Raw genomic sequence first — 16,168 nt, forward strand, 5'->3', positions numbered from 1 at the left:
CCATGTCTTCATAGCTCATTTATTTTTAGCATTGAGTATTCTTTTCTCCTGAAGTTCCGGATACATGTGCAGGTTTCTTACAAAGGTAAGCATGTCACATGGTGGTGTGCTGCACAGATCAACCCATCACATTGTTATTAGGCCCAGCACCTATTAGCTATTCTTCCTGATGCTCTCTTGCCCCCCACTCCTCCCCACAACAGGCTCCAGTGTGTGTTGTTCCCCACATGTCCATGTGTTATAATTCAGCTCCCACTTATAACTGAGAACATGCAGCATTTGGTTTTCTATTCCCGTTAGCTTGCTGAGAATAATGGCTTCCAACTCTATCCATGTCCCTGCAAATGACATGATCTCGTTCCTTTTTTTTTTTTTTTGAGATGGAGTCTTGCTCTGTTGCCCAGGCTGGAGTGCAGTGGCACGATCTCAGCTCACTGTAACCTCTGCCTCACGGGCTCAAGTGATTCTCCTGCCTCAGCCTCCTGAGTAGCTGGGACTACAGGCAAACACCATCATGTCCGGCTAATTTTTGTATTTTTAGTAGAGATGAGGTTTCACCATGTTGTCCAGGATGGTCTCGATCTCCTGACCTTGTGATCCGCCCGCCTTGGCCTCCCAAAGTGCTGGGATTACAGGCGTGAGCCACCGCACCAGGTCAATCTCATTCCTTTTTATGGCTGAATAGTATTCCATGGTGTATATGTACCACATTTTGTTTATCCAGTCTATTATTGATGAGCATTTGAGTTGATTCCATGTCTTTGCTACTATGAATAGTGCTGCAATGAACATACATATGCATGTATTTTTTATAACAGAATGATTTATATTCCTTTGGTATATACTAAAGAACTTCTCCTTGGTGATGACACTGGCTTTCTCCTTGAAGACACTGATATGCACATTACTGGTCCTGTCAGCTGGGTTGCCAATTTGAGTTCAGCAGAGCTGTCTTCCTTCGTGGGGTCCAAGGGCTTCCTGGGGAAGCGGATGAGCTTGTAGCAGTACTCCTTCAACTGGAGTTGCTGGCATTTCAGGACTCACTCGACTTGTTCTAATGTCTCCTTGGATCCACAGATACCAAAGGTCTGGGTCACCGTGTGGATGCTGGCCACCTTAACTCTTCTAAGCTGAAGCTTCTGCTAGCTTATACTTTGGTGTGATATCTCCCTGTGGGATATCCTACTATGGGCTAGATGGGTCCAGATGCAGGATGATAGGCAATGGTGGTGTGCTTTTGCTTGCTGGGTCTTGCATCTGTGGATCTTTTGGGTCAGCTGGCTGAACCAAACTGCTACTGCCACTTCTTGTGGAAGTGAGGCATCAGGATCATGCCATTCTGGCAGGGTGCCATAGCTGCATATGGTTCTCCTCCGAAGGAGAACAGTTGGCTGGAAAGGCTCTCAACAGTTTTAAATTCCCAAGCTAGTTCACACGGCATCTAGTAATTCGACAAAATTACAATTTAAGTGTTCCTACCAGAGCTTCAGATAAGTTGATCCATACTTCAACTGTATTCTCTACAGTTTTCAGAACGATGATTTGTCCTGTGACCCCAATTCTCTGGTGGATCTAAAAGAAGCCACTGATTTTTCAGTTTGTTCAGCTTTTTTTCTTGAGAGAGTGAGAGACAAGTTCTTTGCATGTTAAAACAGAAAGTGCATGTATCTTTTAATTTTTGAATTTTGTACCACGTGCTCATATTCTATCTCTTACTCTCCTCTGGCCCCCCACTTTCCTAAATAGAGAATCACACTTACAGTTGGTAAAATTAAGGTGATACTATCGTTTGTAGAATGGGAAAGATTTAAAAGAGGCATAAAGAAATAAATTTGATTAGTATGTAATGACCACAGAACTAACCTTACAAAGAAACATAGCCTCTGAAAATATTAGCAGTATAATCATAAGTTGGGTGGATCATATCCACCCAGGCAACATGGCAAACAAAATATGCTCCTTGGATCGACCTACAACATCAATAATCCAAGTCTCTTATTCAGTAGCTCAGGGATAGCAGCAATTCAAGTCATGGCTTCACTCAGTCTAATCTGAAGGGTATTTGCATGAAATGTCATTCAGACTAAATGGCTCAGGGTGACCTTGCTTATTGTTCTCTCAAAGTGTTTTTACACAGCCAGCTTCAAACATTTATTATTGAGTTCTCTCTCCTCTGGATTCTGTACAAATTCCCAAGATTCTTGTAACCCTTCCTTGATATTATAATTAAAGGTTTGTATTTTCATTATCTCTGTAAACACAACACATACATCTCTACTTTAAGGTAGATAACACTAAATGTCTTTGGACTTTTAAAAAAGAGCCTGCTACAAAAATGGTATTTCTAAATAGAAATACTAACATAGATTAGGAAAACTTTTAAATCTGTCAAAAGAGCTGGGAACATAATGGGATCCAAGTCCTAGACATATTGTTTTACCACTAAAATTTGGCAAACTTTTCTTAACTACATCTTTTCCTCATAATCTCCTCCAGGAAATTAAAGAAGTAACAATGTACAACCTCACAATGAATTTTGTAGGTACAGTCATTAATTAGAAAATACTATGATACCTAAGGCTAATCTGAAGTATGAAAAATGCTTCTTTCAAAAAGAGATGTTAATTTACCACTGCTTATAATTGATATCTAATATAAATAAGTTAGTCTGAGCAACCCAGACTAGTCTAGTCAATAAAAGTGTTACTCTTGAGGTGTAGACAATAATTTAAAGATTTAACCCCTAATCTCTCCATCCTCTACTACTCTCGAAAATAACAGAGAATCTTTACCATTCATTTTACTTTCTCAGTTGGCCAAAGGTTTGATGAAGAGAAAGAGGAAACCAAGGACAAAGGACATAAAACTTTTTACTTTGTTCCATCTCCAAAAGGGAGATAAACCATTATTGAAAATCTGAAAGCCATGAGCTTTATTTGTATTTTTTCTAACAAGTATGTGTTATTCTCATTTTACAGAAGAATAAAACATTAAATAAAAACTTTCCTTAGGTAGAGCCAGAACTCAAATCTAGATGTGGTTACCAAACCAATGTTTTAAAACATGGTTTTAAAAAGTTAAAGTAACATTGTACTTCTAGAAACCAAAAAAGTCAATTATAATTTCATTATGCGGAGGTTACCACTGTTCACTGTTTCTAATATACATATACATACACACACACACACACACACACACACACACACACACAAACAAATCTTAAAGATATTCAGGTATCTGAATCATTGTTTACAAATAGTTTGGTTTACTTTTTTTCACTTAACACACGAAAAATCTCTTCCCAATACCTATTATATATTTCAGTAACTTTTCAAAAAGGATGCATGATATTTTACTCCATGACTGTACCTTATACTGATTAACCAATCTCCTATTACTGTATAAATTGTTTCCAATTTTGTGCCATAATATTACTGTACATAAATCTTAGTGCACAACCTTATTTCTTTCAGATAAATTGCTAGAAGTGAAGCTTCTGTGTGTTCCATAACAACATATACTAATTTAAAAGTCATATCAGTTTGTGTTTGAATCATGGGACTTCTTTTCTGAGAATGCATCTTTTTTCACATCGTTTTTACACACAAAGGGGTTGGGATCACTGTCCTTTCAGAATTCTCTCAGCTCTAAAATGCTGATTAACTGTGGGTATTACACAAATTAGTATGGAGTAGTTGATAGTAGCCTTTACTTTCAGTTAAAATGAAAACCCTGCCTAATTGAAGATGAACAGTGTTGTCTTTTGCTAGGGCTAATCATAAGCCTTTTTATTTGAAGTTTGAGAAAAGCATAACACTACTCTAATACATTATATCTTTTGGCTCTTTGAGATAAGTGAGATGAAATATAATACTTAGAATAACAGTGAAGATAATGTAATGGAGAGGCAAAATCATGTTCATTACTAAATCCCTGCCAAATGCTCAGCTACTTACTGGAAAATTAGTTTTTAATAACATAATGAAAGTGAAAGCCAATCCACTCTGTTGACTTTGAAAATGTCACTCTCTAATGTAGTAGTGGACAGAATGTAAAAAGTCCTTTGCTATGTATCCTGGGATTATCCATCATATTTTGAGATATCGGAGAATACAGATACTGGGTCCTTAGGAAATAGACAACTAAAATGTTATATTTAGTTGGAAGGAAAGCAGCTTACTCCTTCTTGCATTTATGAAGGGATACTTGTAGCTCAATGTGCAAAAAAAGGTGAGTTTTAAGAGTTATACCTCTTATTCATGGTTATGTGATAATAAAGTTTTTTCTGGGGTAGTTTTGAAATATTTAAATGAACACAAGCATAAACCAAACGGGACTCACAGAGGTCTTTGATGACAGGAAGAAAGTCAGTTCGCTGCAAAATGCTTAACTCAGTGAGACTGTATAAGGTTTCAAAGTGATTTGCATGTTGAAAATAAACCATGATTTTTTGAGTTCACAATATTCCCTCTCAATTTATGGAGTACAGAGGCATATAATTTCAAGGACTTATCATGCTCATTATTCACAATATAAAAAATCAATGAAACATCTGCCTTTAAAAAAATAGGCCATATATATATATATGTCTGGGATGTAGCGGTGCAATCACAGCTCACTACACTGCAGCCCGAGGGACATGTCACCACACCTAACTAATTTTTTTTTAATTTTTTGTGGAGACGTGTGTCACTTTGTTGCCCAGGCTGGTCTGGAAGCCCTGCCTCAAATGATCTGCCTGCCTAGGCTTCCAAAATTATGGGACTACAGGCATGAGCAGTGACCAAGTTTTAATTTTTAAAAGTTAATTATCTAGAATGTAAACTTAGTGAAGGCTGGAAATGTACAATTATTTTCTTAATCCAAAATACTTTATTATGGGTAATACTCATTTAATATTTATTGGTAATCACTGAGAGCCAAGGTAAAGTGATGACCCAAATGAATTGAATGTCATGACTTAAATAGGCAATTCTCAAATTAGGGGGTTTGGGTAGAAAAATAATATCAAAAAGTTCTTGTAGTTAAAAAAAAATCAATATGCTTAACATGCCTATTTATTTTCTTAAACTACAGAAAGCAAATCTCACATGCTTTGCTTGTAAGAATATGCAAAAAAAGTAAATGCTGTATTAACTGAAAAACTCTAAGTACTATATTTTAATTTCTTGAATGATATGGGTGATGTCATATAGACTGCTATTTTCAGTACATTATAAAATTACCAAAATGTTCAATTTTCTACCTTTAAAAAGTAGGAAAATATCCACTTGGCAACCAACCATCAAATTAATAACTGATTCAAGTAAGAATTATCAACAATACTAAAAGTAGCAGATGCAAGTTGGAAGAGAAACAGCCTATATGCAGTATCTGCCCACAAATTACTTATTATTTCCAAAAGGAAAAACAGGAGTGTTACACTGAAGAAACTACTTTGTATTGGTGCATGCAAAGAGGTGAACATACTGATGTTGACAGCCAGAGTCTTTCCATGTAATTGCTTAAAGCAAAAATTATCACATGGTTTTGAAGGTTAGCTACATAAGCAGAGGTAATGCACATGTCAACTATAGCATGAAGGATGAGAAGAGGACAGATGGACCTATATAGTAGCAAGGTTTCTATATTTTATGTTAAGTGGTACAATATTAACTCTAAGTGGATTGTTAAAGGACTTATTTTGTCAAAATTGATAAAAAAGCAAGACCCAATTCTGTTTGTTTACAAGTCATGAATTTTACATATAAACATAACAGGTTAAAAGTAAACTGATAGAAAAAGATATATCAGGCCAACAGAAAACATAATAAGGACTAAGTGGCTATGTTATTATCAAATAAAATAGACCTCAAGATAAAGATTACCAAACATAAAAAGACATTTCTTAATAAGTAAATGTAACATCTAATAGCAAAGTTTTGACTAGTTTTGTTACTAAAGTTTGAATGGAACACAGCCATGACTAATCATTTATGTATTGTCTATGGCTGCTTCTGTGCTGCAATAGCAGGGTTGAGTTGTTGTGACAGAAACTATGTTCCAGAAAGCCTAAAATATTTACTATCTGCCCCTTTACAGAAAATGTTTGCTAAATCTTGCAAAGGATTAAGTCACAAACAGGACACATGGCTGGTACGATGGTATATATGCCAAAAGCAAAGTTGTAAATATAGTTCATAACTATTTGAAGGGAGGAAAAGAATCAAATTACAGTAAGACTTTGAGTTTGAGGAAATATAACTTGATAAGTACCTGTAACATATGAATGAATGACCAAAGGTAGAAGTAGAAATTCAAACATATTTTCATTTAACTGACAGTGCTAACTCATGACAGAATCTCTTTTTATTCTTAAGTAACTAGTCCTTATAATATATAAGTAAATAGACCCAAATGGACACTGACCTGATAATTTCCTAAGACACAGCATACAGTTTCATTCTTTTTTTCCTGACATTAAATTAATGAACAATTTAATATAAACTTTAACCAACCAAATTTTATGAGATGTGTCTATTTGTTCAAGTGGCAAGTGCAAATAGTAAAGGAACTGTGTTAATGTATACTTTGGAGACAAACTCTCCTCAGCAAAATTTTAAGAGGATGCAAGTAATCCTAATATAATGACGCACTTCCTAAGTTTTGTTTTTTCCATTAGGAAATGGACATGCATACACACATACAAAACCCTGACTATGGTGGTGGTTCAAATTTGATTAAATTTTTTTTTTTAGAAAAAAAAATATTTACACACACTTTTGCTTTTTTAATATGAGGTACACAGTCCAACAAGAAAGAAAAAGTAACTGATATAGTAAAGGCACTCAGAAAAACAACAGAAACAATATGAAAGGTGTTACAAGAGACAGAAAGAGATGAAGGATGATGATTAGTACTCACCTTCTTCAAAGCTGCAGTACGGACTTTCCTCTTTAGGGAGAGAAGATTAAAAATAAACAGGTTAAAATTACATTAAAAAAGGGCTACTACATATATATAATGGGTTAATTATTTATATAGATCTTTAAGAAAAGGCAAATTGAGTTCTTTAAACACATACTTGTGAGAATGGGATAGATCTGCATTATCTAATAGGATGGTTATCAAAATTAAATTTAATAAAATCAAAAATTTAGTTTTTTCAGTTGCAAAGGCCAAATTTCAAGTGCTCAATGGCCACTTTTAGCCACTGGCTATGGGACTGGACATCATAGAACACTGTCATTATCACAGAAAATTGTATAGGGTAGCACTAGGCTAGGCTGTCTCAAGATGTCTAAATTGGAAAGATAAATTGATTTTCCCTAGAGTTTTTGGTTCATTCATTCATTTCTTTCTTTAACGTTTTGTCTCTTTTATTTTATAGACCCTTTTATTCTTCAGTCTTATCTATCCACTTAAACTTTTTCATATTTGGTTGAAAATGCATGCAATTTCAAAAGAGAAACAGAATGTATCTCCTCTACAGAACAAATAGTAATTTAAAATGTTTTACTCTGCCTAATATTTTTTAAAAAATTTCCAGAACTGTACAAATCTAAATTCACTTAAATCAAAGCAACATATGGTGAAGAAAACCCCAAGTAAAATTAATGACTGTATTGGTATAGCAATAAAATCAATCAAAATATTGATGTAAAAACGTTTCTTACAGAATAGTTAGAGGATATGATTCAAATGAAAAGTACAGAAGGACCCTTATATTTTAAAAAACCATGAAGATATTTAACCTATGCTTTAAAATTAAATGAACCAATTAAAAACTATTAGGACAACACCTTAAATACAATTCATATCAGAATTAACAGTAAATATTATTTTTCTGAATATGCAGCAAGAGTAGAATCCAAATTATCCTTATGTAAATCATAAGAAACTTATAATTAATTATAGATGATCTGGACCACTGTGCAACATTTGAAAAAAAGAGAAAAAAACACTAAATATACCTTACAAATAATTCTACAAGTTCTTAGATTTTTTATGAGACAGCTATTGTGTTAAATGTAATCATTTAAATGTAATAGTTTAACACAATAACAGTTTTCTAATTTTTATACATTTTATTACCATTGCATTTTTTTCAAATTTAGAAATTATGCTACAGCAGTATAAAAATTATTTTAAATTCACTAACATTTTCTTTTGTGCTTCTTCAGAGACAAACTTCTCTAGCAGTAAAATCATACCTTCTCTCTTTTTACTTTACTTTTTACTTTTACTCTCTCTATATTTTTATTTTGTAATCTTTAGGACTGTTATACCAAGAGAGTTTGGTCTTAAGATCTAAATAATCACGAATGAGAATAACAGGCAAAACAGAAGAGAAAGCAACTAAGAAAAAGGAAAGAACGTTAGAAAAATGATAATGGAGGTTAAGCAATAAAAGCCAGAAACAAAAAGTAAAACTTAGAAAATTAAATTTCTATTCAAACTATCAAATAAAAAACATGCATCAGATCAGGGTCTTTACTAAATTAGATAATAACTTCTTATTGTTACGAAGTCACAAATTAACTCCCCTACCCACCCCCCCTCCAATAGATAAATACATCAAAAATATCATGAGATTACAAATTCCAAAATGCCATAATGTCTATATACTGAGATTCACAGTTTCTGGATTTATTTTTCCACCACTTAAACTGTGGATCATTGCTATCATGTGGGAGTGTTTGTTCAATTCCTCTTGCTGAAGTTTCACCAAGGACTCTTTCTCTTCCAAACGACCTTCTAATTGTGCCTTTTGAACCTCTAGGGAGGAAGCCTAAGGAATTGGGGTTGGGTGAGGAGGAAGAATTGAGAAGAAAAATAACTTTAATGTTTTCTCTATACATATATTTTAAGATGCTTTTATTTTTTATTGTACAACAACCATTTCAAGACATACTATAAATATTATACTTCAGTTAATTCAATTACATGGTAAGTTTAAAATGAATAATCATTAAACAATATAATACAAATTGAGAATACACTTTCAACTTAAGTTAATGCCAGCAGCTGAAATTTTGCAGAAAATACTACACACTACATATTAAAATTACTAATAAGATAATCACATTAAAGCAGAACCAGAAAAACTGTAAATGTGGTACTAAATTTTATGCCTCTTCTGTTACTCAGTAGTAGTAGTAGATCAGTCTTTAATCCTAGTCTGTTCTCATCTTCCTGGTAGTAAACGGGCCAGAAAGTACAATTCATAGCTACCACTCAAGCTATGCAACCATGGTAATATAGAAAGAACCTTGGACTCAGATTCAGAATATATATCTATTGATTCACTTATTAGCTGTGTGACTTTAGTAAGTAACCTCAGACTCAGTTTCTTCAGTTGTAAGTTGAAAATATTTATTAACACATTATATAGTATTTGTTAAGGTGAAAATTATACAGCTACCTATATATGACATCAAGTACTGGTAACCCCTTTCTGTATTCTTTGCACACTTGAAAATACCAGGTGCTGACACAAAGTATCTGTTTAATAACTGCTTAACTATTTTAGAAAATACATTATGAAAACCTCATAACAAATGATACTCAAGCTGCTTTGAGATCCTAATATCTTCTAAAAAATTTGCTGAAGAAACAGTACATTCCTTTATCCATATTCACCCTTTTCACAACAGACTTTTTTATTTTACTGCAAATGAGAAATGGAACAGATTCTTACCTTAATGCTCAACTCTTTTCTTATCTGTTCTGTTCTGCTTAATTCTTTTCTAAGGATATCAATGGTTTCTTCCTTATCTTCCCTTTCCTTTTGTAAGGTTTTAATATTTTCTTCTTGTACTTTTGTTTTTTGATGCAAATCTTAAAAGAAAAAAAAGTCAAGTATATACTCAGAGGTCTTACACTGACTACTCTGAAATGGTCTAGTAGCTACTGTAAGAGCAAAAGAGAAATAACTAGAACAAGGAAGAGAAACTTCTCTTATGACAGTATTCTATAGAAAATACGAAATCTCCATGTCTTTCTTCCATCCTCTGTTCTAAATATAATATGCTATATAGGTAAAGGACAATTCTCAAAGTGTAAGGGTTAGAAAAGGGAGAGCTACAACTATGAAAAATTATATAGGTAGGTGCCTGCGCTCTAAGGCAAGTGAGAACAAAAATGTTTTTCAGGATCATTTCAAATATACCATTAAGAAGCTAGTAACTAAAAGTTACCTAATACTGCCACCTGCTGTTATGTTCCTTAAACATTTTTTTTATTTTGAAAAGGGCAATCCATAATCCTATGTGATTTAACGAAGGAACAGAAAACCAAATACTCCAAGTTTTCACTTCTAAGTGGGAACTAAACATTGAGTACACATAGACTTAAAGATGGAACCAATAGACACTGCAGACTAGAGTTGGCAGGAGGTTGAAAATTACCTATTGCTACCTATTTGGTACTATGCTTACTACCTGGGTGATGAGATCCATACCCCAAACATCCGTGTCATGCAATATACCCAGTGTAACAGACCTGCACACATGCCCCCTGATTCTAAAAGTTGAAATTATAAAAAAATTAAATTAAATTAAATGGTCAATCACCTCTTTCCTTTTGTTTTTTGTTTTTTTTTTTTGAGACAGTCTTGTTTTGTCACCAAGGTTGGAGTGCAGTGGCGTGAACATAGCTCACTGCAGCCTTGACATCCAGGTTCAAGAGATTCTCCCACTTTAGCCTCCTGAGTAGCTGGAACTACAGGTGCACACTAACACACCTGGCTAAATTTTTGTATTTTTTGTAGAGATGGGGTTTCACCATGTTGCTCAGGCTGGTCTCAAACTCCTGAGCTCAAGCAATCTACCCATCTCCAACTCCCAAAGTGCTGGGATTACAGGAGTGAGCCACTGTGCCTGGCCAATTTCTTATAGCTCCTAAATTTAAAAAACGTACCACTTTTTCAACTTGATTAAACCGAACTGCTTTTGTGAAACATTATGTCAAGAAAAGGGAAGCCATTTCAAATATGATTTAAAGTTTAAAACAATAAGTAGAAAATAAAAAAGCAAACAAAACCACTCATGCTTCCAAAATAAATACATTAAAAATAGACAATGTATTAAATAAGAAGCCACTTACTTGCTAGCTTATGTTCTCTGTCTACTAGCTGATTCTGTACTTCTTTTCTCTGTTCTTCTTTCTCTATTAATTGGGCAATACTTCTGAAGTTATAAAAAAAATAGAAGAAAACATTAATGAACCATATACCATTTGTAACTTTTTCTCCCTACCAAGCACTTTGGGAGGCCAAGGCGGGCAGATCACAAGGTCAGGAGATCGAGACCATCCTGGCTAACATGGTGAAACCCCGTCTCTACTAAAAATACAAAAAAAAAAAAGAAAGTCTCGTTCTGTCACCCAGGCTGGAGTGCAGTGGCATGATCTTGTGCTCACCGCAACCTCTGCCTCCCGGGCTCAAGTGATTCTCCTGCCTCAGCCTTCTGGGTAGCGGAGATTACAGGCACCCGCCACAACACCCAGCTAATTTTTGTATTTTCAGTATTTACAGAGTTTTGCCATGTTGGCCACGCTGGTCTCAAACTCCTGACCTCATGTGCTCCACCCACCTCAGCCTCCCAAAGTGCTGGGATTACAGGCGTGAGCTACCATGCCCAGCCTTTAAAACAAAATTTCTAAGAACAGCAATTGCCTGTAACTTCCACCAAATACATATCTTATATCTAAAATAAGTGACAATTCTATTAATTTTACCAATAAAAAACAATGTTCTATATAAAGGGAATCATTTTGTTTTTGAAAAATCCCACATATTCAGAATATAGAACTAGAGATTTTACTTTTCCTTTTGTTCCTTGAGTGACTCATTCAACTTTTTCACTGTCTCAATTTGTTTATTCAGAGAATCACATGTGATCTGTAAATCTTTATTCTTCTTTTCAGTACTTTCATTTCTGAAAAGACAAGAAAATGAGTTGGCATCATTATGGAGGAAAACATATGAAGGAGAAAAGAAGCTCACAGTGTTTTCTTTACTATCTCTTCTAACCAAATTGCATATGCTGGAAGAGAAGGAATGTTATGAACAAGCAGGACATAAACAGAATTTCATCTACTCTAAAAGGCAGTAAATACATGTTTTGGTTGACTGATGTGGTAAAAATTACTATGAAATAGAAATGTGTGGGGCATTAATCTCATATTTATGGATATAAAGCCTTATTTTACAGATAATATTGCATTACATAATTTGCTATAAATAAGTTTAGGGTTCTACATTTGTCTCTTTAAAACTCTGCATCTAATAGTCCTAAGTATTTTACCTGCAAGGTAAACACAGAAAAAAATCCTTTCTAAAGTAATACTTTGATACTCAACTACCATAAGCATAAAATGTCTTTTTTATTTCACTAAGCACAAAGATTTTTAAAAAGCAACCCAAAAACCAAACCAAAACAAACAAAAAAAACCAGTAGCCAAACTTGGCCAGCAGTTTTTGTATCTAATCCATACAGGAATTTTAACAATCTTGAGTTTGAGTACCTTTAGACAGTCCTGACCATTACAAATGACCTTTTCCCTAGCCAGCTTCATTTACATGTTATCCACTTGTCCATTCAAGGAATTTCACCTTCTAGTCCCTAAATCACTAGCTGGAACATAAGCAGGTCTTAGAAACCACGTATTTTTCTTGGACCCTGCCTATCTCTTAGGTTCTCTATGTGAGACAAAGCAGGGATCCCCTTTTTAGGAGGTCTGAGGACCTCAAGCTGGAAAATAAAGGAAAATCCTGAGTTCACTCAAGGGAAATTCCAGGGACCTAGATAGCCCTGGAAGTAAATAAGTAACTTGTTAAACAGGAAGGTAATAGTAGCCTAAATCAAAGTTAACGAACTTAAGAGTACCAGTGATACTTGATTCTTTATAGAACTTAAAGAAAACAACTTAACACATGTCCCTGAGTTGTATTTCAGAGACCCGGACCCTCACTGAGGAAGCCCACTGACCAGATCCATTGACAAGTAGAGCTCAGGTAAGGGGAAAATGAAGGCTGAATTTTAACCACTGTTCTTTGTTCTAAGTTTCTTTCTCAGGGTCTTGAACAAAGTCACTCTCCCTAGCTAGTTAACATTTTTCTACTGACCCCAAATGTTTAAACAAAGCTGCTCTTCCTTAACCAACAACAAATCGAAAAATCTTTGGGTCTACCCATGACCTGTAAGCCCCTGCTTCACAATATCCTGTCCTTTAAACTTAAACCAATGTATAACCTTTAACTATTTATTTATGATTTTTGTCTGTAACTTCCACTTTCCTGAAATTTACCCGCCTTTAAAAATCCTTGCTTGCAAGCTATTGGGGAGGTCAGTATTTGAGCATTTGGCTGCCTGCTCCTCCTTACTTGGCACCCTGCAGTAAAAGCCTTTTTTTCTATCACTGCAAACCTTGGTGCAGATACCTGGTTTTACTGTATTGAGCAAATGGACCCCATTTCAGTTCTATAACGTATTTTCTTCACTGCTGACATTCTCAACTTGGCTTATCACTAATACCACACTTTATCAGTGGTGCCTCAAACAATCAGACTTTGTAAAAAGTTGCTGGGGTAAATATCCTGTTAAAAAATCACTTTGTCATCATTTTCTAGATACTATTCATTTCTCACCCTTCATTATTATTGATGGGAAATAAGCATATGTACCATGCCAAGCTAAAAATTTCTATATCTCTGTATTAACAACATAGAACAATCTTAAAATATAAAGCAATAAACAAGTTCCCCCAGAGTGTATTTACTTTTATGGGTTGGTAGAAAATACATAATTGTTCCTGGTCTTCCCTGTAATTCAGAAGTTTTACAACTGGCCTAAAAAGATAAAAGAGTTTATAAGGGAGGAAAAACCAATCAAACTTTGCTTAGTAGGCACACAAATTGGTACAGGTTGAGCAACACTAATTTGAAAATCCAAAATCAGTCTAAAATCAAAAGTGCTCCAAAATATTAAACTTTTTGAGTGCTACCATTGTGTTCAAAAAGGATACTCAATCTGTATCACATTTTGGAGGAAAATTTAGAAATATCTATCAAAATATTAAATATACATACCCTTTAACTTAGCAATTCACCTATGTGAACTTATTCTACAGATGTAATCACACATGTAAGTAAACTATAATCAAGGATATTAAGAGATGAGTTAAACACTTACACCTAAATTTCCATTCTATTAGGCAGAATGATATGAAATTGCCAATATTCAACTACTTTTGATCTGCAGAAATGACCATTCAACCTAATACTAATTTGACAACTAAGTTTATTTAAAAATTATTAATGAAGTGCCTAACTATGCAGCAAGCACTCCTACAGGCCCTAGGGATCTGTCAGTGATCAAAACAGACAAACTTGTCCTTGTGGAGCTTATCTCCCAAATGACTGCTGACTGTTATGAATACATAAAAGAAGTCAACTGGAAAGACTTGTATTTTGTTTCCAACACTGATACTGAGTTTGAAGAAGCAACACTTCATTTCACAGTGGCTTAAGTTTCTTGCTAATTACTTACCTCATGTGTTATTAGAATATATGAAATGCTTACAAAAGGATTTTCGGGTCTCAGAAAAGAAATGCTGCATGTTCATTCTAGGTTCTAACCTTACACAGAAGATTTTACTTTATTTACCTCTGAAGAAGTTCCATGTAGGATTTTGTCAGTATTTCATGTTCTTCAGCCACAGACTCTAACTTCCTATTATGTTGAAAGAGATGCTCAATATCACTCTGCGCTCTTTCTGATTCAACTTGCTGCGCCTTCAGCAACACACTAAGCTCTTCATTTTTTCTCTCAACTTCTCTCAACATACTAGCAAGTGTCCGTGCCTCAAAAAAAAAAAAAGAAGATAGACTTTACCACTATCATCTATATCATATGCTCAACACATACCTACAATTTAAAAGTTTACTAAGTATCTAATAAGCTGGTATCTGTTGGGTCATGCAAAGCTGTATTAGTCACATATACTTAGGACTTTACTTCTAATAAGTTGGATACTGTTATAGTTTTTTTAATTTAATACATTATCTGATAAAAACAATCTCACTATGATCAAACGAATGGAAATGGATACAACTGCAGCAACATGAAGGTAGCGCTACATACAGTATTCAATTAAAAAGGTATGGTCCTCAGAGGTAGCCATTAACACTAAACTGCTAAGTGTGCACACCATCAGCATTCTCATTTCAGGTGAGAATTAAGAACAAAATCTTAACGACATCACAGATGCTTAATCAAACACTTAAAATTAAGCTAGTATAATCAAAGAATGTAAACTATACCATAACCTGCATGTATTTATTATGTGATATGAAACATTAAAAAAGCAGAAAAGTCGCTAGAATAAAAAGTTGGTTCCCCCCAGCCCTTTGGATTTTATTTTACAATGCTAGACAAAACCCTAAGCCTTTCTCTGTTTTTATGACTTTGTGAAGAACCTGTATCCAGTTATTTAGTGCTATTTTTATAAGAACTTTTCCAGTAACATGAATAAAATATTAAACTCTCTAATAAAATACAAGACATGTCCAACAGACAGAGAATATAAGAATGTGCTATGGGGAGAGGGAAAAATTATTTTAATATCACTAATGTTCTTTCTTGTAATTTGTGACAAATTCAACATACCAGTTAAGACAAATGAAACCATGTTAAAATAAGCAAAAAAGAAAGAAATATGGGGGAAAAAAAGAATACCATTATTCTGAAGAGACTTAAGAGGCATTTTACTAGTCACTTATTTTGATGCATCTTTCAAAAGCCAGGAACACTTTATTATAATTCATTCATTATAAATAATATCAAGTTGTATAGATTCCATTTGTATCTGCTGGGAATTTCATATTACTGCAGTAAGTTCACTCTTAAGGTATACATTATATATGTACATAATACAATGCCAAATTTACTGAGCACCTATTATGTGCCAAGTGCTATGCTAGGGCCTGGAGCTATAGAAGCAGTCTTTGATACCATGAGTGGGGGAAGAAAGAATTTCCACGTGGTTTGAAAAATGTTATTAAGAGATAAGCGTAGGTTTGATACACAGAGGAAGGATCGTCAAAAACATGTGTGGGAAGGAGACCAGAGTAGGCTTCTGGGTAATGGGGGTATTTTAACTGAAATCTGAAGGATTATGAGTTAGG

The 16,168-nt window shown here is 34.3% G+C and overlaps 2 protein-coding genes across 5 annotated transcripts in view; both read right to left on the reverse strand.

Annotated features, from left to right (window-relative positions):
• MYH15 (myosin heavy chain 15) overlaps window positions 1-7,360 on the reverse strand; it is a 173,182-nt gene extending 165,822 nt beyond the window's left edge. For both annotated transcript variants that reach the window (XM_031009296.3, XM_055383530.2), the window contains exon 1: window positions 6,904-7,360. The gene's annotated coding sequence lies outside the window, so the exon portion shown is untranslated. The remainder of the gene's footprint in view (window positions 1-6,903) is intronic.
• A 427-nt stretch (window positions 7,361-7,787) lies between these two features.
• Window positions 7,788-16,168, reverse strand: part of CIP2A (cellular inhibitor of PP2A) — a 39,323-nt gene continuing 30,942 nt past the window's right edge. For all 3 annotated transcript variants that reach the window (XM_019024282.4, XM_055383533.2, XM_055383534.2), the window contains 5 exons: window positions 14,649-14,845; window positions 11,805-11,918; window positions 11,086-11,168; window positions 9,680-9,819; window positions 7,788-8,770 (listed from right to left, as the gene is read on the reverse strand). In XM_019024282.4, the coding sequence (XP_018879827.3) occupies window positions 8,600-8,770; window positions 9,680-9,819; window positions 11,086-11,168; window positions 11,805-11,918; window positions 14,649-14,845 (705 nt within the window). In that variant the 3' untranslated portion in view covers window positions 7,788-8,599. The remainder of the gene's footprint in view (window positions 8,771-9,679; window positions 9,820-11,085; window positions 11,169-11,804; window positions 11,919-14,648; window positions 14,846-16,168) is intronic.

Source organism: Gorilla gorilla, chromosome 2 (assembly GCF_029281585.2).
Source record: "Gorilla gorilla gorilla isolate KB3781 chromosome 2, NHGRI_mGorGor1-v2.1_pri, whole genome shotgun sequence".
NCBI lineage: Eukaryota > Metazoa > Chordata > Mammalia > Primates > Hominidae > Gorilla > Gorilla gorilla.